The sequence below is a fragment of the Podarcis filfolensis genome (assembly GCF_964270895.1).
Source record: "Podarcis filfolensis genome assembly, chromosome: 13".
NCBI lineage: Eukaryota > Metazoa > Chordata > Lepidosauria > Squamata > Lacertidae > Podarcis > Podarcis filfolensis.
This window is the reverse complement of record NC_139615.1, coordinates 4,821,891-4,844,795: the sequence shown is the minus strand read 5'-3', so window position 1 is coordinate 4,844,795 and position 22,905 is coordinate 4,821,891. Positions and strand designations below refer to the sequence as shown.

General features: G+C 47.1%; 2 protein-coding genes across 8 annotated transcripts in view; both read right to left on the bottom strand.

The window, feature by feature from the left end:
- The window catches only part of LOC310746769 (retinal guanylyl cyclase 1-like), a 42,936-nt gene extending 37,459 nt beyond the window's left edge, over window positions 1-5,477 (bottom strand). For 2 of the 4 annotated variants that reach the window (XM_083580819.1, XM_083580820.1), the window contains exon 1: window positions 8-203. The gene's annotated coding sequence lies outside the window, so the exon portion shown is untranslated. The other 2 variants (XM_083580817.1, XM_083580821.1) reach the window with 2 other exon arrangements.
- Window positions 5,478-12,934: 7,457 nt separating this feature from the next.
- Window positions 12,935-22,905, bottom strand: part of CNTROB (centrobin, centriole duplication and spindle assembly protein) — a gene marked incomplete at its 5' end in the record, with an annotated part of 32,553 nt that continues 22,582 nt past the window's right edge. Inside the window, 8 exons of one of the 4 annotated variants that reach the window (XM_083580851.1) lie at window positions 12,935-13,775; window positions 13,987-14,065; window positions 14,823-14,958; window positions 15,396-15,524; window positions 16,578-16,671; window positions 18,082-18,245; window positions 19,459-19,792; window positions 22,586-22,778. In XM_083580851.1, coding sequence (XP_083436977.1) covers window positions 13,635-13,775; window positions 13,987-14,065; window positions 14,823-14,958; window positions 15,396-15,524; window positions 16,578-16,671; window positions 18,082-18,245; window positions 19,459-19,792; window positions 22,586-22,778 — 1,270 coding nt within the window. In that variant the 3' untranslated portion in view covers window positions 12,935-13,634. Of the gene's footprint in view, window positions 13,776-13,986; window positions 14,066-14,811; window positions 14,959-15,395; window positions 15,525-16,577; window positions 16,672-18,081; window positions 18,246-19,458; window positions 19,793-22,585; window positions 22,779-22,905 lie in introns of all 4 variants that reach the window. The other 3 variants (XM_083580852.1, XR_014540793.1, XM_083580853.1) reach the window with 3 other exon arrangements.

Genomic DNA, 22,905 nt, shown 5'->3' with positions numbered 1-22,905 from the left:
TGCTTACAATAAACCCCTCGGGGGTCCGCCGGTTATGTTCTACTGATGCGGCAAATTACTGGAAGTCCCTTAACTTGGCAGGTTAAAGGTGGCAGCTCTGGCATGACCTATGGGGGAAAGGCATGTTTCATGCACAAGCCAGTCCACACATGCATCTCTTGGAAAGCAGTGCCAAATGACGGTTTGCCTGTATGACTCAGCCACCGCACCTGAAATCACCACAGATATATCACCCGATGTCAACTCAGACCATAACACTTGCCCCGGGAGACAGATCACACATTTGACTGAGAGGCGTCGGGTGGATGAACAAATGAAGGGAGAAATTTCATTACTAGATTATTCAATTGCAGTCTCTGGCTTTATTAGGATCTATTTTTCGGGCCTTGAATCTCAGTCGGCTTGCTTAAGCAACGGGGTGTTTTGTAACTGGTTGGCAGAAATGAAGTTGTTAACTAAGGTATATTTGGTATATTTAAGATATATACATTGCTTAAGGTCTTGCGCCTGGAAACAGGCAACAGGAAACACCTTAAACCACAAAGAAACGGACTAAGAATATTGTGAGTAGACAGGAACAAGAATGGAAAATTCCCCACACATGCTCTATCCCTAAATTTATGAAGTAATGCAGCTGGCCTCTGGGCTGCTATATATCTGCAATCCATATGTAAGCTCAAGTATGCCGAAAGATTTTGACTGGCTAAAAGTAGAGTTGCCAAAAAGTTGCTGAGCTTTTTCTAGGAAAAACAGACAGACATTTTGCTGATTTCCGCCGGTTAAATCCCGGACATTTGACAACCCTACTAAAAGCCATCACATGTGTCCTGATGGATGACTATAAGTATTTTACTAACCCCTGAGCGCATGATGCAATCTTTCCTTGGCCCTCCAAGGCCACGCATGTTCTCTATAGCTTCACTAAAGACTTCTCTGTTTGGCATTTCCTATTTGGGACCTCCATGAGTGGACCCCGGGGCTAAATTTCACTCTCCAAAAATGGAGTCTTCAGGAGGGAAAGGAGAATACTGTGATGTGAGGGGTGGACGTGGGGCAGTTTCTAAAAGCTTTACGTTTACCAAGGAATGGCAAGAGACAACAGATTAAAAGTTTAGGGAAGCTTTTAATGTTTTATGCATTACGGTATTTTAATATTTTGTTGGAAGCCGCCCAGAGTGGCTGGGGAAACCCAGCCAGATGGGCAGGGTATAAATAATAAATTATTATTATATTATTATTATACAGCAAAGGAGAGCTAAGGAGGCAAGCACACTGGTCTTCAACTGGTGGGTGGTGGTCTAATCTGAGGTGGTTGGCAACAGCAGTACTACCACCATACAAATATATAGTGAAAAGTGAAGAAATAGGTCCCCGAAAGCAATTGTGGGTCCGAGGACTGAAAATGCTGAAGACTGCTGTGCTAGTGGGAAGCAGACTTGGGCAACTGAATGAGAATCACTCCATGCATGCAAGCCCCACATGCCTTCTCCATGGGGAAAGGACCAAAGTCCTGGAGAAAAGCTTCCGTGAAGTTGCACCAAACAGGTGGTAGGAGAGAGGGAAATGGCCGGCAGCTATTTCCACCACCGGCTGCCCTGTAACTCCTCCAAGAGGTTGTGCATTCAGGTACACAACACATGTGGAGGAAATTAAGTAGGGTGGACATACAGTAAGCGGCTTGGCCATAAATTGTCCCAAGACATTGTGAAGTGCCTTTGCCCTAGAGGGAGATCTTCTGAGCCACCACTGGAGATGGGACTGTTTTCACATAATCTTTTTGTTATGGGCCTTAATATTCAAAATGCATTAGTAACATAGTGTTTAAAGTCAAAAGCTATATCACAAGATGAGAAATCAACTTTCCTACTTTCTCCAAGACCCTTTGTAGATGAGAAATATCTCCCTCTCAAACACACACACATACACAGACAGCAGCTATTGTGATAATACCCGTTTGTTGCACCATGTTGTGGGTAGCTATGGGATGGTACCTATGACATCATTGCAACAAAAACAAGAAGTTCTACATCTCCTAAGCACGCTATCCAGAAGAGTCTAAGAGATCATGCCCTTTTACTTAATCTTTAAAAGGCAGAATGGAGAGGTGCCCTACAGCACTACACAACACTCCCCCCCCCCCAAATTTCTAAGAAGAATGAACAACTAGCCACACACATATGCAATTGGGGGGGGTGATGTTTATCATGTGTAGTGTACAGATATTTATCAGATGGCATAGTGCTACTTGGCTTTCCCAATTATGTTGTTGTTGTTGTTGTCAACCCACCCTTCCCCTAAGGTCCCAGGGTAGGTTATATTTAAAACACAGTATATTAAAAACATGTTTAGAAAGTACTTTTTAAATAGAAGTTATCTGAAAGGGCCAAAGAGGGGTCAAATCCAAATCTAGCCATGATTGTTTTCTAATGCAATTCTCTTGCACATGCCAGGATATTAACCATTAACCCTGTGATCAGGAGATGATGCCTTGTTTGTGGTGACACCACTGGGGGTTGGCCTGACTGCATTGGCACACGACAGAGCCTTCTTGGTGGGGGTTCTCTGCTTGCAGAATGCCCTCCCTGGTGAGGTGTGCCCTTCTCCCTCATTATTGACTTTCAGGAGAAATCTAAAAACACCCGCATTTGACGCCTGAAATATTCTGTTCCTGGCAATGCTGAAATCAGTGGCTGAGAGGATTTGATTGTGGTCAGAATGTTTTTAATGGTTTTGTTTTTCTGATGATGTGTTTGCCTCCATGGGCTGCTTTTGGTAGAAGGGTGGGATATTAATTGAATGAATGAATGAATGAATGAATGAATGAATGAATAACTAACTAACTAACTAACTAAATAAATAAATAAATAAATAAATAAATAATAATTAAATAAATATAATGTGTCAGAGTCCCTTTTGCACTCCACACATGTATTCACCATTTTGAGAGATAGGCATTGATAGCCATGAACGCTCTTCCAGCATATTATCAGCTACACCAACTGGACATGAGTAGGACCAGAAATACCTCCCCCCGACACACACACACACACACACACACACACAAACTCCGAAACATATTAACAGAGAAGGACCTCCTGAATTTGCTTCTGCTTCCCTGAGAGAGAGAGACCCCCACAACTCAGGCCATTTACGTATATACAGAAGATAATCAAATGCTAATAATCCCACACCTTTTTTTAAAAAAAACCAAACACCACTCCCACTTGCAGAGCTATTATGACTATACAAGGATTTTAGCCTTGCCTGCAGTGGAGCATGCTGTTTTCCTGTATTCGGAGGGGTGTGGATTTGTAGGAGAGTCCTGACATCATCATCATCATCATATTTTATTTATACCCCGCCCTCCCCGGCCAGAGCCGGGCTCAGGGTGGCTAACGCCAGTAAAATTACAGTAAAAACATAATGGGGAGGGGAAACCAATTTAAAATACAGGTTAAAATGCAATTTAAAATGCAGCCTCATTTTAAAAGTAGCCCATAGATCAAAACCATAAGTGGAGGGAAACATAAGGGTCAGACTGAGTCCAAACCTAAGGCCAGGCGGAACAGTTCTGTCTTGCAGGCCCTGCGGAAAGATGTCAAGTCCCGCAGGGCCCTAGTCTCTTGGGACAGAGCGTTCCACCAAGTCGGGGCCAGTACTGAAAAGGCCCTGGCCCTAGTTGAGACCAATCTAGCCACCTTGCGACTTGGGACCTCCAAAGTGTTGTCATTTGTGGGCCTTAAGGTCCTCTGCGGGACATACCACATAGAGAACTCCCCACCAGCTGCCTGAAGTGCTGGAGTCTGGGAATGGCTTCGCCACTCGATTCTGCTGACTGTTTTAAGCGAAGAGAATGTCCTGTGCAAAATAATTGCCGGTATTATATACAATGATTTTTTTCTGGCCTCCCTTGCGAGGAATGCACACCTACATAAGGGAGTGTGGGAAGAACAGGATAGGAAAGGACTGCAATCCTGAATAAATTGGCTGCAGTCACATGAACGAAAGGTAAAGAGTCACAGTGCATGTCTGCTACGCACAGGCAGAAGTGCAGAGAACAGCACCCTCCCCACAGAAGTGCATTTAGCATCTTAGCTGCATAGCTTTCAGTGTGTGCTGAAAATGCACACCTCTTTATTCTGGTCTTTGGCGGTTTAGGTATTTTGCATTGCAGGGACCACCTCTTTCGTTGCATTTATACTGCTCTGTTGCGTTTGGAACTGTTTACATGTTTGTTTGTTTGTTTGTAACATAGAATCATCTAATTTTAAAGTTGGAACGGATCCCAAGGGTTAAACCTCCTACAATGCAGGGATCTCAACATGCAGTCCCCCATCCAAAAATAGTGTTATAATTGTATATTAGATTCTTGTAATCTGTCCTGGTGCCTTACGCTGAAGAACAGGTAAGAAATCTAATATTTCTTTTTTTAATATTTAGTTGGAAGCCGCCCAGAGTGGCTGGGGAAACCCAGCCAGATGGGCGGGGTATAAATAAATTATTATTATCATCATCATCATCATCATCATCATCAAATGAAATACTGCACAAAAAGAACAACAAAAAGATGACAGACAACAACCTTCAGACTAAAGCAGACAAATCTGACACGCACACACCCCAATTTTAAATCAAGCATATAATATTATAATTTTATGCTCAGACAGAAACTACAAAACAAAGGGAAGGGAAAATATTTCTTTTAGTTGGTCCATCTCACATTTGGGCTTGACTTCCGCTGGATCTAGCTTACTGGTCCCTCTTAGCCAGGCATCACCTCCCTTCTAAACAGCCTCTGATCCATATTCTAAGTGTGCTAGATAAATGGGGATACTTTCAGGGAGTTTTAAAGAGTTAATCCTCACCTCTGAGACCTTGTTTTACCCAGACCATTACGCTGGTCATGTCAAAACAGCTCCTCCCTTCTCTGCAAGAACCTCCCCTGCCCCATTGCACTTTGATGCGGCTTCACAGCGGCGCGTGAAATGGGTACAATTTCAGTTACTTGTCCTCCAAACAGATAATAGCAGAGATCAACATCTGTAGCAGAGGCATTCCTGCACTTGGAGAATTAAAATGCCCATGACTTTTACAGCATTTGAGACTAGATCGTCATCACCAATATCGCAGGCACAGAAAACCCATGGAGAAATTCACTCCTGCCAATGCATAATAAAGTTTTCCATCCGTCCCCTTTTCTGCACTATGCAGGGAACACAAATCTTAATAGTTGCATTTACCTTTTCGCTTATTTGACAACCTGTCAAGCTGCGCCCTGTCCCACCCTGGGTAGATGAAGCCCCAGGCTGCCCAGAAACAGGAGATCCCAGTGAGTAGACAGAGTCCAACTCTGGCAATGATCAGAAGACCTTTGTGTCCAGATTGAGACCGGACCCCCGAAACATGTCTCTAGAGCTTTCCAAAGAAGGACTTTTGGGGTGGGTCCCTAACTCTTCTGGAGCAGAAGAACCATCTCTCAATTTAAAAAAAATAAAAAAAATTCTCACTATATAGAAGGATCTGGCAAATTCTGTTTCAGTGTATCTGAAGAAGTGTGCATGCACACGAAAGCTCATACCAAGAACTAACTTAGTTGGTCTTTAAGGTGCTACTGGAAGGAAAAAAAATTTTTTTGTTTTGACTATGGCAGACCAACACGGCTACCTATCTGTAACATCTCTCAATTTGAGAGCAAAGACATTCAGGCTAGCTGGCAAAGGAGTGTGTGCCTAAGAGCCCAAAATAGAGCTACTCATGAGTAAAGGGTTCTTGGGGAGAGAGTTCCCCACCTCACACCCAAAAAAAAGTGACAGAAAAGTGCACTGGAAAGTGTGAGGTAACAGCCACTAGCTGACAAGGACTTGTAACCTAGGTGTCGCAAACCTCAGGATGAATGTTCAGGAGGCATTGTATAACCTCTGCCCAAGTTTTGTGTGTGAACATCATCAGCGTGAATGTTCAAGCATGGAAGCTCTCTCCTGTTGTTGTTGTTGTTGTTGTTGTTTAGTCGTTTAGTCGTGTCCGACTCTTCGTGACCCCCTGGACCAGAGCATGCCAGGCACGTCTGTCTTCCACTGCCTCCCGCAGTTTGGTCAGACTCATGCTGGTAGCTTCGAGAACACTATCCAACCATCTCGTCCTCTGTCATCCCCTTCTCCTTGTGCCCTCCATCTTTCCCAACATCAGGGTCTTTTCCAGGGAGTCTTCTCTTCTCATGAGGTGGCCAAAGTCTAGGAGCCTCAGCTTCAGGATCTGTCCTTCCAGTGAGCACTCAGGACTGATTTCCTTCAGAATGGATAGGTTTGATCTTCTTGCAATCCATGGGACTCTCAAGAGTCTCCTCCAGCACCAGAATTCAAAAGCATCCATTCTTCGGTGATCAGCCTTCTTTATGGTCCAGCTTTCACTTCCATACATCAGCTCTCTCCTAAATTCTGCTTTTCAGATTCCACTTACTCCTGACCGGTGTCAATGAATTTCTGACCCCCGTCTGTCATTGACCCAGGCACGGCGGGGTTTAACTTGCCCTCTCTGCCCAAGTTTTGACCCAGTTGGAGCAGAACACTATCAAAGTTCTTGTGAACTGGCTCGCTCTCACACACAAAGACAGAGATGTACGTATATACCAAGTTCTGAAATACAGGAGCATTTCAAGTTTAAAAGATGCAGCGTGCGACATCTGAACATGAGAGCATTCTTTCTGGGTTCCAGGAATTATTTCCAAAATAAATATTTCAATCATACTTTGATAAGTTACGACACACTATTGCGCCGTGAATCTCTCGCACATGTCTTCACCTGTCAGCTATGTTGGAGAGAATGCGTTTGGGAATAAGAAGCATGCCAGAGACATTCCCTTGCACCACTCTCTGCCCCTCCTGTGATATGTGTTGTGCCTGATGCTGAGGCCTTCTGCCAGATCTCTTCCTCCGCTTCACGATCCGAGAGCAGGGAAGTTAGGCAATTGTAGACTCTGGAATTAATGGTCTCGTTGGGGGTGCATTTTGCAGGCATATCTGCCTTGGTAGCTCACTCCGTAGAGCGTGAGACTCTTAATCTCAAGGTGGTGGGTTCGAGCCCCACATTGGGCAAAAGTTTCCTGCATTGTAGGGGGTTGGACTAGATGACCCTTGTGGTCCCTTCCAACTCTACAATTCCATGAGTCTATGATCTGCACCGAAGTCCCACTCTGGTGGCACCACAGGGAAAACAGATTCAACGGCAGGCGGGAATTCCCCCAACACACACTAAACAGGACAAGTAAAACTTTCACTGTCTCTCAAAGGTTCTGGCTGAATGAATGAATTATTTGGTATAAAAACACGTAACAGCAACAGGATCCCCTCTTGCTTCTCTCCCTACAGGAGTTGGCTTTTTCCTCTTAAAAGCTTTAGCAAAAACTCACTGCTGGTGTCGGGAATAGTGAGCGGCAGAGCTGATGTTTGGAGGGTTATCAGAGAAGGAGGTTTGCCTCTGAACACTCACTGCTGGGAATCCCAAGTGGGGAAAGGGCCGTTCCCCTCAGGTCCTGCTGGCAGCCTTCTTAGGAATCATCTCGCTGGTCACTGTGAGAAGGGGATGGTGAAGTGGATGGGCCTCTGGCCTGATCCAGTGGGGTTCTGAGCATGCTAATGGAATGCATCAAGTTTATAATCAAATTAAGTGTGGTCAAAACCCTGCTTTAGCGCCAGCCAGGCATGAATCAATCCTACTAGATCCAAGACAATCCCAATTATTAAGAGCACAGAGGCTGGTCAAATACAGAGAAGTCAGAAGTCAAAATGGCCAATGTGATGACTGGGTGATGTATCTGGGGTGCTTTTGAGTGGAAGAAGGCATTTAACATGAAATTAGGGGGTGGACAAGTCTCTCAATTTTGTTTCTCTCTGTTTCTCGTTTTCGAGTCTTCAGTACACATCTCCACATGTTTGCAGGATATTTTTTTTAAAAGTCCCCACAAAAATTCATCAGTGTCTCTCCTAATACACATCTTCTTGTAAGCAATTCCTGCCCCCCAAATATCGTGAATTCTTATAACCAATTTCCTTTAACATGGTGCATTTCTGTATGCTATTTTCAGCAACGTGTCAATGAATATGAACTTTCCCTCCTAAGACACACCTCTTTTTGGTTGGGGGAAAAAAGGCATCGCAATATTCAGAGAAGTGCAAATTCCAAAGGATAGCTGTGCTTTTGTTTGCATATTGTTGCATATTTCTTCCCCAGCCGTACAAGGAATCGAAAGATGCAGAAAGACTCGATAAAAGGATGGAGGGTTGATGAAGTGGGACGTTCAAGATGGAGGAGAGTTAAAGTCATGTGGCTGAGAGGGACAGAGCAAAGTGAGGGGTGTATGGATATAGAAGAGAAGAATCACGGCTTTGATGAAAGGAGAAATCAGATTATTTTGATGGCTATCAGCAATGTAACGATTGCAGGAATGGGAAGAATCACAGCAAAAGAATTATGTTAAGGGACAGAGGACTAGAAGATTTCAACAGCATGGACTGGAACGGGAGACAAGGGAAATAAGAAGGAATGACTTGAGATCTTCAGCAGAAAGCTCAACCGCCTCTCTCCTGTTTTCTCCACCTACTCTAAAAACCTGTTTCTTAACTATAAGAACTAAAGGGAGGCCACAGCTGGACAAGCACCTTTCAAATTAAGGTTTCTTTCAATACAGCTATTCCCCTTTGGAGTAAAGTGTAGGGTGCTATTTGCCTGAATCTTCCTTTTCTTTTGAATGCTGCAAAGTCAGAAAGCACGCCCTCATAAACCGACCCTGTCGCTTCCACCCGTTGACTCAAGGCAAAATGGCCGGCTGTCGAGGTCTCTCTCTTTGACGCAAATGGCGGGAGGTATAAACAAGCGCCATCGGCTGAGGCTTGTTCCTTGGTATCCCTAATTCTTAGGAGCCCAGCCACAAAGACAGAAGGTTAAGGCTCGTTTTCTGCTGGTCTGTGCTGAAACAGAACCACCTCAAAGTCCAGATGTGGTCTCACAATTCCAAAATTTTCCAGTACATAGAGAACTACCTGTCCAGGGAATGGTTAGAGTGGATTTCTATGTATAAAAAACTGGGAGGGGGGCATTCAATCATACAAGCTCCTGCATGCCACCTAAAATGGTATAATCCAGACCCACGGCGTTGTATCCAAATGTTGGCCCTAGTCAGAGCAGACCCAATGAAATCAATGGACATGACTCGCTTTGTTTCATTGATTTCAATGGCTCTACTCAGAGCTAAAAGTTAGTTGGATACAGCCTAGACTGACCATCGCAGCACAGGGGGACACAGCCAATTTTCACGGCAAAAGTGTGTTCTGAATGCCCCCCATGCAGAACGAGCCGCGGACTGCCTCTCTGCCACCTATGCTAATTTTCCTCCCAAGCTCCTCTTTCCTTCTGGAACGTTCCCAGCAAGAGAGATGGCAGCTATAGCGTTTAACCCTGGGACTCAAAAGTTATAAGGCTCTCTTGCACAGTTGCCACCCCCACCTCCAGATGAGCTTCTTACATGAAGCTCAGACAGGTGTGAGGGCTGGCTTAATCCCTTCTCCGCTTCCCCCAACTTGACAGTTACAAGATCACGGCCGGGGAGACGGGGAGGAAGAAGAGCAAAGCAGAACAATTGAGCTGTACTAGCTCAGATCCAGCACCTAGTCATGCTTTTTAGTCATCTCGATAAATCAACAGAACTTCTAAATCCCATCTGTTTTAATGGGGCGAAAGCGTGACTTAACTTTGGCTGGTCCAAGCCCACCAACTGCATCTACTGAAGGAAGTGAAATATATACACTCCCAATCCCAACAGGCAAAAATGACCACTAAGGAGATTATCCCCCGCCCCCATCCTATTCCAAAATATACAATGCCGGGCATCACATTTTCCATCACTGAGCCAAATTCCTGCAGGATCCACGAAACACAATGTTCACTCTCTTCCGCCAAAGTCCCCTCCTTCAATTCTTGTCCCCTCTGGTTCCTTTTGGTCTACTCTCCCCCACCTTCTCATCACACACCTCCTAAGGAAATAAAAATCCCCCCTTCTTTCTCTTTTACACACTCCATTTTTCTCACAGCACCTAACATTGGACACTGCAACGAAACAGGCAAAGGAGCAGCCATGAGGAAGAGGAGGAAATTGAAGATATTCCATCTCCTGGTCTCCCTTGACTGAACTCTTGTCCCAGTCGTGAACCCTAAAAGCAGACCTTCTGTCACTCCCCCCCACTGCTTTATTGATTGGTTTAACCCACTAGGACATGGGCTGGGGGGACCACAAAGGGTTTGGAGGGGGTTCTCGGTTCCTTCTCCAGCCCCGATCCAGGGACGCATGCCCACACCACACTCGTCAGCCTACTGGCGCCACACTCTTACCAAGACTTGGTCCGCAAGCTACCTCCAGCACTTCCGAAAAACAGAAGCAAAAAATAATATTTCTATCCCAGCTGCTAAATCCGAGGGAGCGGAACGAAAACCAGGAACCCGATAGCGATGAAGCAATTCCAACAAAAGGCAAATGCCAAAAGTCAACCCCAGAGTTCACCATCCGTTCCAGGGACGCCGGCTTGGAGAAATGGGGTTTGCCCCGGCACCACAGAGCTCCTCTCCCCGCCCCAGATCTTCCCTGTGGGGCACAGGGAATACGGGGCACCGGTGGCCACTGGGTGCTGGGTCCCTCTCAGGTCCAAGAGCAACACACTGGAGCTGTAATACCTGGGCGTTCGTGATCTGTCAAGGCTGGTCCTTGGCGGGGGGGGAGCAGCGCAATCAGGAGGGGGAGGTGGCTGGATTTTTTTTTTTTTTATAAACCCATAATCCACGTTCGCTGTCTCTTACAGCTAATCAGATTAGGTTCTCATGGAGGGGGAAGGTGGAGAGTGGGGAGGGAGGGAGGGAGAGGCCATGACAGCCATGTGTCCATGGGTGCCCAGGGAGGGGAGGGCGAGGTTTGCAGTCCACAGCCCGGGAGGTTCAGATGTGGCAAGTCAGGAAGACGAGAGCATCTTGGGATGAAGGGTGGTTGTAAGAGTGGAGTGTGTGAAGTGTGCATAGTTAAGTGTGCTGGGGGGGGCGTGTGCAAAGGATGGGGTGCTGGTGTGGATTTGGGGAGGAGGAAAGGAAAAGAGAGGCAAAGTCTCACACAACAGGAAGCGGAGCAATGGAGCAGGAGACAGTCTCCAATGCACAGCATTTTGAGAAGAGGACTCTGGCAGGTGAATACTTCTTTCCTTTGCATAGCAACCCGAGGAAGGCTTGAAGGAGAACAGAGTCCGAAAACGCTCTAGTCAGGACATTTGAGTTGTCTTGCTTGTGTGTTCTGCGCAAACGAAGCAACAACTGACAAGCACTGAGGCGGTTAACAGAGATGTCAAAGGAGGTAAAGGGTAGTTAACGGAGGCAAGGACAGGCGGGAAGCAGTTATGAAGCACAGGTAAGAGACTTTGCAATCTGGAGGCCGCCTGTGTTGCAAAAGCCTTGGGATGTTGCTGGTGCCTCCATGGCTCATCCTACAGCTTGGCTGACAACACTGCTGGCTGTAGGGATGGGGCGTGGGGCTGATGTGTGGGGCCCCACCACCACTGGGGTACCTTCTTAGACTTCCATTTCTATCATACGGGGGGGGGGGGGGGCTTCAAAGGGAGAGCCTGGGAGGTCTGCATTTAAGGGCAGCTATGTTTGAAAGCAGACCTTCAAAAAGCACTCAGAACAGGTAGGCGGCATTTGCACCAAGAAGACCTGTGAAAGGGTGGGCCATGTGAATTATGTCGCTTTCCGTGGAGAACTGCCAAGGCTCCAACTGCTTAAAGACTCTTAGGATGGGAACTGTGAACTCCTCCCTGGAGTCACCAAGCAGCAACCGCACAAGCAGGAATGCAAAAGGAAGTTTTTTCTGCTCTGGCATCCAAGAAAAGGTTTCCTGAAATAAACAAGTGGGGGAGATGCACGGGGAAAGAACTGCGGTGCAGCCAGCCTTATAGCTAAGAACAGACTTCAGGGAAGCCTTCTCTCACCTCTAGGTATCCATCACTCACCCGTCCAGGGAGACCTCTTTTTTTGCTCTAGGAAATGCCGATTAGAGCAATAAAGTCTTCTGGAACTGAAGTCTCTGGTGTTTAGAGGAAAGTGTGCTATTTACCCTGGCACATACTTGTTGATGTGGTATTTATTTGGAGGGAGGGCACACATTGAAATGACAGCAGGGAATATGTGCGCACGCGCTTGTGTCTCTCACACACAATCTTGTACCCACTGGTGAGAATGCCTGTGGGTTAAACCACAGAGCCTAGGACTTGCCAATTGGAAGGTCGGTGGTTCGAATCCCCGCAACGGGGTGAGCTCCCGTTGCTCGGTCCCTGCTCCTGCCAACCTAGCAGTTCAAAAGTACGTCAAAGTGCAAGTAGATAAATAGGTACCACTCTGGCGGGAAGGTAAACAGCGTTTCCGTGTGCTGCTCTGGTTCGCCAGAAGAGGCTTAGTCATGCTGGCCACATGACCCGGAAGCTGTACACCGGCTCCCTTGGCCAATAAAGCAAGATGAGCGCCACAACCCCAGAGTCGGTCACGACTGGACCTAATGGTCAGGGGTCCATTTACCTTTAAAGCATAAAAGACAGCTGTGTATATTCCAGGACTGCGAGAAAGGCTGAATTTCACAAATGGCCTCGGAACTGAACTAACCACCAGCAGAAACAGCATCTTTTGGTCTCCCAGGAATTCTGCACCCCAATTTCTTTTGGGGCAGAAAAAACTTCAAGGATTCCAACAGAAATGTTGCCATGGGAAGGAAAGGGATTGGGTCTTTGCTTAATGTCAACAGATACGGCAGAGGGAAGGTAATGCCATGAGCAGGGAGGAAAATAGCTTTTATTTCCTTTGAGGGTGGCAGGAAGCCAAAGAGAGACAAAGAGAGAGAGATACGGAAACCGACTGCTCAATATTCCTTTATTTTAGAAAATAATAACAGTGATAATACAAAAATAATTAACTGTGCAAAAAGAGAGTCAACTTACACTGCAAAGCCAGGTGTGTCTAAAACAGCACACTCAGAACAAAGCACTTAAAACATCAGGATGCAGCATGTTGGGAAAGAGGCCCAGAAAGGTTTCGTTAAGGCAGGGAAGGCCTCTTGCCCGCTGCAACCTCCTACATGCACAACCGCAACCAAGCTGCTTTGACGGGTGAACCAGGTTGCCTTGAATCATCGGCCTCCTCTCTCCGGAGAACGAAATGGCTGAAGTTGACTTGAGGAAGGGAGTTGGGGAGGAGGGCAGGAGGAGGGACAGGTGCAAAGGGCACTGAGCCCAGCGAGGGCCGTCGCCTTTTGCTGGGAATAAGAAAAAAGAGGAGCTGTTGTTTCTGCCACCTCAAGTCTCTCAAAGCTGCAGGGTTTAAGAGAAGGTTTGGTTTTTCCAAAAAAAGCAAACCCACAAAATCCAACACGCACATTCCGTTTTTTAAAAGGCAACATTTTAGACTCCAAATGGTTGGAGGATAAAGCTGGAGACTGAGGCGGGGGCTTTAAATCAAAGAGCAGCTCCCAGACACCCCACCAGACGCCCAGCCAGGTCAGGGGAGGGGAGGGGGAAGGTCAGCGTGGTAAGGAATAAATAGTCCAGCTGCGCCAAATATCATCGCCACACGCCGCCGCCTCCCCTGCTGGTGCGAGGGTTCAAGGCAGGCGTGCTGGAGGGCTTCTTCCCAGCTTTGGCGGCGGCCTGGGGTCTCTCGCGCCCAAACCCCGAAGCACCCACGCGGCGTGCAGAGGCCATCTGAAGAAGGAAGAGGGGGTGAATGACAGTGGCTTTTGACAGACACCCGTTCCTCGACATGACAGACCAAAACCTCCTATAAGATTTAAGCTTTCTGCTCCCTGGGTTCGTTAACCTGCCTCCCCACCCCTTCTCCGCCGTTCCTGAAAATTAAAGAGCAACTCCTGCCTCAGAATTTCTCCCGCCCCTTCCAAAAGAATGGCGCACGTACCTCTTTCCTCATGGCGTCAATCAGCTTGGGGTTGGGGTTCCGGCGCGCTTGCAGATTTGCATCGCCTTTGGCATCTGTCCTGAAGCAAAAACACCACCACCAAAAGGGGAAAAAAGGGAAGAAGATGGAAATGCTGCTTCAGAACAGAACCCAGGCATCTTGACCCTGCCGCCCACCAAAATCCTGTACAAAATCCTGCAGTAACAGCAGCAAGAATATTATTGGCCCAAAAATGGAAGCAAGAAGAACTACCAACATTAGAAGAATGGAGGATGAAATTGATGGACTACGCAGAATTAGACAAGCTAACAGGAAGGATCCGAGACCGGCGGGACCAGAGGTTTACCGAAGACTGGACTAAATTTACTGAGTATCTGAAAAGTATTTGTGATGATCGGATTAGGTTTGTAGGACTACAAGAAGTTCTGTGAGGAGTAATTTAAGAAATATTGTAAAAATGGAAAGGGAGAAATGATTTGCTAGAAAAGGTAAAGGCAGTATTAAGTTAAGAATTGCAGGAGAAATAATCAAGACGGAAGGGCTATCAGAGATGCTGAAGGAAATCCAAACAAGGACATATGTATAATAATTTGTGTGGTATGTCTTAAAATTTTTGTATGCTAAAAATTAATAAAAAATATTATTAAAAAAAACCAATGAAATTCAGGCCCCTTCTATAAAAAACCAGGAAACCCTAAAGCCTGTCTCTTTCCTCTGCCCCGCACTGCAGAGGGCAACATTTTTTGAGGAGCCCTATCCAAATCCTGCCACACACCCCCCAAAAAAGAGGTTGTTCTCAGGAAAATACACCCCCCACACACACACCTCAGCCTTACCCATTCTGGCCTATCTCGCGCAAGTATTTATACAGGTCCTCTGGAGAAGGCACAGCCCTGCCTTTAGCCTGGTGGTGCCTCAGGAGGCGTGAAACTTCAGCGACCTGCTTTGGGGACAGGATCCCCCCCTCGTGGGCTGCGGAGGAAAAAGGGAGAAAATCAATCAATCTTTATTACGGTCCAGAGACCCAACAAATCATTACAAATCAATACACAATTCATACAGCCTACCTCCAGGTTAAACAAGCATTTTGTTTAGAATATAGGGCTCATTTGTTCTTGCAACCACCGATAAAAACTTTGCCACTGCTAACGTTCTAGCATCTGTCCGGTCTTCCAATAGGAACCTGACATAGTGAGCCTCTGACTTTCCCGGGAAAGGTACCAGCAAGGGTAGTATCAGTTCAGCCCTGGCTTGCTCATATTTTGCAGGTTCAGGGAATGGGCCCACAGAATTCATACTAGAGGGGTATCCACTGCCACTCATGGGGTGGCCAGACACCAGGGTTTTGCCTTGGGTGCAAAGGGGCAGGGCTGCTTCTGGGTTCCAGCAGCCTCGCCTGGCCTACCTACCTTTGAGCAAAGGCACTTTGGTTTTGTGGACAGCAGTACTGCTGGGCTGCTGGATGTGAATGGTGCTGGCAGACGGCTGGGCTGGATCCCACAGGGCTGTGGACCGTTCGTGGTAGGACAGCGATGTGCCTGGAAAGGAAGCCGGGAAAGATTTTGAGCACTGGTTCTTTATTTACTTGCACCCAGGTCTTCGGCCAAAGAGGCAGTCCCCACCTGCGGGCTTACAGTCTAAAAAAGCAAAGCAAAAGCCCACAATGCACAAGGGAAAGGCAGCAGGGAGGGAAGAGGAAAATCAAAATGGAAACACAGCCACTGGTTTCTAAACACTTATTGCAACCGTGATTGGTTGGCACAGCCTCTGGCAAAGCTGGTGAAATGAGCCCCGAGTGCTATCTCCCCCCACGGCAGCAACCGGATGGCGGCTGCGAGAGGGAGAGACCCACAGAAGGCAGGAAGGTGGAAAGCTGTTCTGAGTCTGAATAATTGGTCTCTCTAGATCAGAACTGTCTCTGCTAACTGGCAGAAGCTCTCCAGGGTACTGATCTCAGAGTAAGGGTTGAGAAAGATCGCTAGCAGTCGTCCAGTGCTCTGCAAACCCTGAATGCCCTTCCAGCCACTGCCTTGAACATGCCAGCGACCACCACCCATAGGGAGATGCACCACCCCCAGGTGTTAGGATATAGTTCCGTTCCACCTTAAAAGGGAACAGGCAGGACTGTTGTTTGTCATATGCCTGTTTACTTCCAGCACTTGCTGGGAACTTCCGTTTTGTATATTGCTTTTGCTTCCTGCTGTTTTGCTGGAGACGAAGGGAAGCAGACATGTTTTCCTTTGTTCCTGAACTATGCTGAATAAAATGCTGTACATTATGCTTACACAGTTCTCTGTCTGCCTCTTCTGCTGTGAGAAGATTTACACACTCTGCTGATAGAGCGTGCATGGGTCTCTAAACGCATCTGAGGCTCGTGTCGCTGATTGATGCTGTTCCAAGGGAGACCGGCTGCCGGCCGGTGGCTAGAGCCAGCTGGGGGCCTGCCTGATGCCCCCATCTTCCTAGCAGTATCCCAACAACAGGTGGGCGCAGCAAGGGGTTGGGGAGCGAGCGAGGGACAGCCAGGAGCCACAAGAGGACCACAGAGCTCCCTTGTGCAGAAGGAGAAGGGGCCTGGAGCCTGCTCTTACCGAACTGCGTCTGGTTCGCAGCAGGTGGTGGGCTGTCCGTGGAGACCCCTTCCTGCTTCTGCGCAGCAGTTTCATATGCAGAGCGGTCCAAAATCTGGAGAGTGGTGAGGAGACAGGAGTTAGGTGTGCATCCTTCCCTCCCTCCCTCCTACACACCCATCTCCTCCTTGGCCAAAGGAATCAACAAGGAAGCGGTCAAGCTTCTGCAGTTACTCTCCTAAGACGTTTATGCTACAGAAATAATTAACAGCCAAGAATTCACTGTGGGTAAGAACTGAAGATTGAAATAACATAAAGTAAACCTAGAATAAGTGTCTTTTAAGCAACCCGATTAAAAACAAAATCTTTATTTAACACCACCATGATGCACTTTAAACTTAGAGTCACTTAAAACTGAATTATGTCCCATCTTACCATGAGTCAAAGGGTGCTTTTCTGTGTAAAAAAGAGCCACTATCAGGATTCTGAAGCTAAGTACAGTCGTAACTTGGTTTTCGAAGAGCTTAGTTCTTGAACGTTTTGGCTCCAGAACGTCGCAAACCCGGAAGTGAGTGTTCCAGTTTGCAAACTAGTTTTGGAAGCCAAACATCGAACGCGGCTTCCAATTGGCTGCAGGAACTTCCTACAGCCTATCAGAAACCACATTTTGGTTTCCGAACGTTTTGGAAGTCGAACAGACTTCCAGAATGGATTCCGTTCAACTTCTAAGGTACAACTGTATTATATAGGATGCAAGGCACACATTGCATACCCTCCAACATTCCTCAGATGAAAATAGGGCCTCTCTCTCTCTCTCACATACACACACACACACACACACACATACAGACTCTCCTTAAACTTAGAGTCACTTAAAACTGAATTATGTCCCATCTTACCATGAGTCAAAGGGTGCTTTTCTGTGTAAAAAAGAGCCACTATCAGGATTCTGAAGCTAAGTACAGTCGTAACTTGGTTTTCGAAGAGCTTAGTTCTTGAACGTTTTGGCTCCAGAACGTCGCAAACCCGGAAGTGAGTGTTCCAGTTTGCAAACTAGTTTTGGAAGCCAAACATCGAACGCGGCTTCCAATTGGCTGCAGGAACTTCCTACAGCCTATCAGAAACCACATTTTGGTTTCCGAACGTTTTGGAAGTCGAACAGACTTCCAGAATGGATTCCGTTCGACTTCTAAGGTACAACTGTATTATATAGGATGCAAGGCACACATTGCATACCCTCCAACATTCCTCAGATGAAAATAGGGCCTCTCTCTCTCTCTCTCTCACACACACACACACAGACTTCCTCGACCCCCCATTTTTATGTCCCCTCCTATCCCCACAGAGAATTTCCTATCAGAAGAAGAGTGAGGGCCACTACACCAAGATGATGCATTTCAAGATGAGAAGGCTTGATTTGAAATCAGCCCAACCTGCGAGGAAAGACTCCCATCGTCACAGTTCCCTCCCACCCCTACAGACTGAAAAGAGAAAGAGCAGAGATTAGGATCACGGCGACACACACCAAACGCAAGTAGTAATTCAAGTCGGGCTGAGGCACTTGAGCTCCACCCTCCAAACTGCTCTGCTGGAGGGTCTCTCCCTCGTGGCCTGCTGCCTCAGTCACGGTCTCATCTGTGTCGTCTGTGAACGGGTGCTCCGCCAGGTTATCAGGGTGGAAAGGCAGACCTGAAGCAGGCGAGAGAGAGAGACAGAGAAATATGGGAGGCCCAGGTTTAAATATCTGCTCAGTTGCAAAAGCCCACTGTGGGCAAATCACTTGACACTTTCAGTCCCCTTGCATTTTAACTTTCTTTTTTTTAAAACCACCTACTTCCAGGTAAAATTCACACATGCATGTCAGGGATTCTTCAGCTGTGATCCCTGCACTGCAGGCTTGGACTAGGATGACCCGACAATTTCTATGTTTTCATGCCTTTATGAAGGGCAGCCATACAGATAAAATATTTCCAAAGCATGAATGCAAGTCAAATAACAAAGAAGAGAAATCGACGGGCCTGACACTTCGGCCAATATATATTTTCAAAAAACCTGCAGTTGTTCCACAATGACATTAACAAAAGTCCTCACAATGGGTGGTATTAAATGACGCTACGTTTTTCTCGTGAGCAGATCCATTGAAATTAATAATAATAATAATAATAATAATAATAATAATAATAATAACAACAACAACAACAGCAACTTTTTATTTATACCCCGCCCTCCCCAGCCAAGACCGGGCTCAGGGCGGCTAACAACCAATAATAAAAACCAGTTCATTGAAATGCAATTTAAAAGATTAAGATACAACATTAAAACAATTAGGGAGCAATCTCATCATAGGAGGAGAAAGGGAAAAAGAAAAAGGGGGAGGGAATCAAACTGATTCTGAGCCAAAGGCCAGGCGGAACAACTCTGTCTTACAGGCCCTGCGGAAAGAGATCAGATCCCGCAGGGCCCTGGTCTCAAGAGACAGAGTGTTCCACCAGGCCGGAGCCAGTGTTGAAAAGGCCCTGGCTCTGGTTGAGGCTAATCTAACTTCCTTAGGGTCCGGGACCTCTAGGGTGTTGCTATATATGACCTTAAGGTCGTCCGTGGGGCATACCGGGAGAGGCGGTCCCGTAGGTACAAGGGTCCTAGGCCGTGAAGGGCTTTAAAAGTAAAAACCAGCAGCTTAAATCTGACCATGTACTCCACCGGGAGCCAATGCAGCTTGAAAAGCACTGGGTGAATATGCTCCCATGGCAGAGACCCCGTGAGGAGCCTCGCTGCAGCATTCTGCACCCGCTGGAGTTTCTGGGACAGCTTCAAGGGCAGCCCCGCGTAGAGCAAATTACAGTAGTCAAGCCTGGAGGTGACCTTCGCATGGACTTATTACTGGACTTGACCCAACGCACACCTGCTACAGAGCTGTCCACCTGCGGTTCCAGCTGCTGGAAGCCCGGCTGGCTGAGGAGGCTGTAGTTGAAAACGTGGCTGAACTCCGAGGAGAGACGCCCCATGTCTGGGAGCAGGGGGAGCAGATGGCGGTAAGCATCCTGCAGGGACTTCTCGGGGGCGTCCGGCGGGCCCCGCGAAGAGCTGCGCTGGGCGGCAGGCTGGAGGGGGACCGCCTGCGCCCATGCCGACCCCTCGCAGTCCCCTGCCCCTTGGCTGCTCCCAAGAGATTCCGCCTTCTGGGTCTTCGTCAGCGATTCGGAGGGCTGCGGAAGCTCCAGGTTGGAGGGGGTGTCCTATGGAAGGAGGGCAAGGGGTTAAGAGACAGCGAGCTCCGAAGGCAGCACTGGTCAGTCCCCTCCTCCTCAATAAAGCACCCTATACGATATCTTTATTGTCATTGTCCCATGCAGAACAATGAAATTGAAAAACTATATAAAACTACTACATAAAACATTCAAAAACCCCTAAAAACTCTGAAACCCCATTTTAAGATACACTATACTATAAAGACCCCCTATGCTGCATTTAGAACCAGAATTGCATTTGTGTAGAAACTGTTTCTCAGGCGGCTAGTCCTAGTCTTTATAACCCTATACCTTCTTCCAGAAGGCAGAAGCTGAAAGAGATCATTTCCTGGGTGCGTACTATCCTGCACAATCTCTGCCGCTTTCTTATGGCACCTGGCAGCATAGATTTGATTCATGGTGGGAAGAGTGCACCCAATTATTCCCTCTGCAGTCTTTACAACCCTGGGTAGCATTGTTTTTTCCCTGGCCGTGCAGCTCCCAAACCACACACACAGACCATAAGTTAATACATTCTCCACGGTGCAATGGTAAAATGCCATCAACAGGTCCTTTGAGAGATTGTTTTTCCAGAGGATTCTCAGAGGAGGAGCTAAAAGGAAAGTAGTCATTCTTCACACAATGGAAATTGAGCAGCAACATGAATCTACAGGGTTCTTAGAGCCTGGTGAATTTTACAAAGGATCTGCTCAAAGGCAAGCGAGCTCTGGAAATTTTGCAACGTTGATCTTGCTGCGATTCACCAGTGTTTGAATCCCCACTTAAGCCATGAAGCACACTGGATGCCTGGTTCAGTTGCTGCCCCTCAGCCTAACCTACCTCACAGGGTTATTGTGAGGATAAAATGGGGGGGGGAGCCCTGCACACGACCTTGAGCTCCGCGGAGGAAAAAGTGGCATTAAAATGCAATAAACAAACTAACTAGGTTGTGGGATATTGAACGCCAAGAACTAACAGTAGCAGCAGTGAAAACATGCCCCCCTCTTTATTTCCAACTTTCTCGGGCACATGAAACTAACCACAATTACCCTGAATTTCTGCTTAACCCTCAAGAAAGAAGGGCATTTTCGCTGGCCAGGTTTAATTCAAGTCCATCAAACCTCCTTTGGGGAAGGTTCTCAGGCAGGATGGAAGGAGAAAGAACTTGCCCAGGTGAAGACCACCCGGTGGAAACCCTCACACATGGTTTTCAATTGTAAACTGTATGCTGATCTCCGCCAGCAATTTCTAGATCAACTCTATATCCCCAAACAGAAACCAGAGTCCGAGGTCATACATTTTCTATTCCTGGGGAATGATCAGGAGCTCACCAAGCTAGTGGCTAAATATCTCTATTTGGTTATTTGTCGTCGTAATACACTGCAGACGTCTGGTCTCCCTGGAGACCTAGAGATGTGACAATAGACTGCTCTGCCTCCTTTCTTTTAGCAAATGTTTTGTGCCACTGAGGAAGTGGTAATTCCGCATTGATTTGTTTTGGATGCTGTATGTGATGCCAATAAAGGTTTTACGATACGGATAAATCAATTAACCAGGATAGCGTTGTGAAGCTGCTACTGCAGGTGAGGCTTCGGAGGGTGGGGGAGACTGGCCTAAGGTCACTCAGTGAGTTCCAAGCCCAAGAGTCAAACCAGGAATCCCGAGCTCTTTCTCCCAGCCCTGCCTTCACCACCCTCCAGATGCTTCAGAAGAGCGAAGCAATATAGTTCAGGTAAGACACAGTGTTCACGTACGGCAAAGGGATGTGGGGGCAGGAGTCAGTTTTAGCAGTTGCTAAATCGTGAAGCTGAGGCTCCAATACCTTGGCCACCTCATGAGAAGAGAAGACCCCCTGGAAGAGACCCTGATGTTGGGAAAGATGGAGGGCACAAGGAGAAGGGGACGACAGAGGACGAGATGGCGGGACAGTATTCTCGAAGCTACAAACATGAGTCTGACCAAACTGCGGGAGGCAGTGGAAGACAGGAGTGCCTGGCGTGCTCTGGTCCAGGGGGTCACGAAGAGGCGGACACGACTAAACGACTAAACAACAACAGTAGTAGTCGCTGCTGCCACCCCACCCCACCCCACCCAAGCTGGCGCCCTCTAAAACTCCCAGCCATGGCTGAACTCCAAGGAGAGACACCCCATGTCCAGAAGAAAGGGAAGCAAGTGGCGGTAGTTGCCAGCTGGGAGTTGCAGTTTGGAAAGCTAGGAAGGCGCCAGCTTCAGAAAGCAGAATCCGTGACCAAGGGAAAGAGACGGTGGAAGAAGACTGGAAGAAATTTAAAGTTTATCTTAAGAATTGTTGTAAAATTAATGAATGTTAAAATGTCTTGGGTAATGCAAAATAGAATTGCAGTGACAAACAATTGGATACGAAAAAAAAAGAGTTAAAGAAAGAGTTAAAGAAATTGAAATTAGGGGTTGCTGGAAGGATTTAAAACAGGGATGCAGAAAGGGGAGGTATGGGGAAGTCGCTGAAAGAAGGTTTTAGGAAAGAAAGGTTAAGAAATTATACGTGTTTATATGTTTGTTTGTTTATGTATTGTGTTGTTTTGTCTTTTAATATGTGTTGAAAAACCAATAAAAATTTTATAAAAAAAAACAAAACAAAACATCTGGGCAGTGGGGTTTTTTTTTAAAAAAAAATATTTTCTGTTTTTCCACGTGGGCAGTGTTGTGTTGGCAAAGGCTGCCCTCACACTCTTGTCCTGAAGCATTTACATTTCTGGTTAGGGTCAAAGCCGGGAGAGCCAGGAGTGAGGACAGCTCTGCTTACAGTGACAATGAGGCTCTCACCTGCTGTTGCTGCTGCTGGGCTTTGGTGTCGGGCTGTGGGGAGGCTGGGCTGCTACTGGTGAAGAGGCGCAGGGCCTCATTCCAGTGCGCCTTCATCATAGCCTGGAACTGGCTCATCATCTCCGCTCGCTGCATCTCCAGCCGCCGAGACTTGGCCTGCAGTTCCCGAATCTCCTCTTGCTGCTTGGAGATCCTGGGTGGGGTTATGGGGTGGGTGGGAAAGACACCATGGTTCTAGGACAGCCCTCCACATCATAGAAACAGCTTCATAATATTCAACATGGCGATATATCGTGTGTGTGCATGTGCTTCTCTCCTGA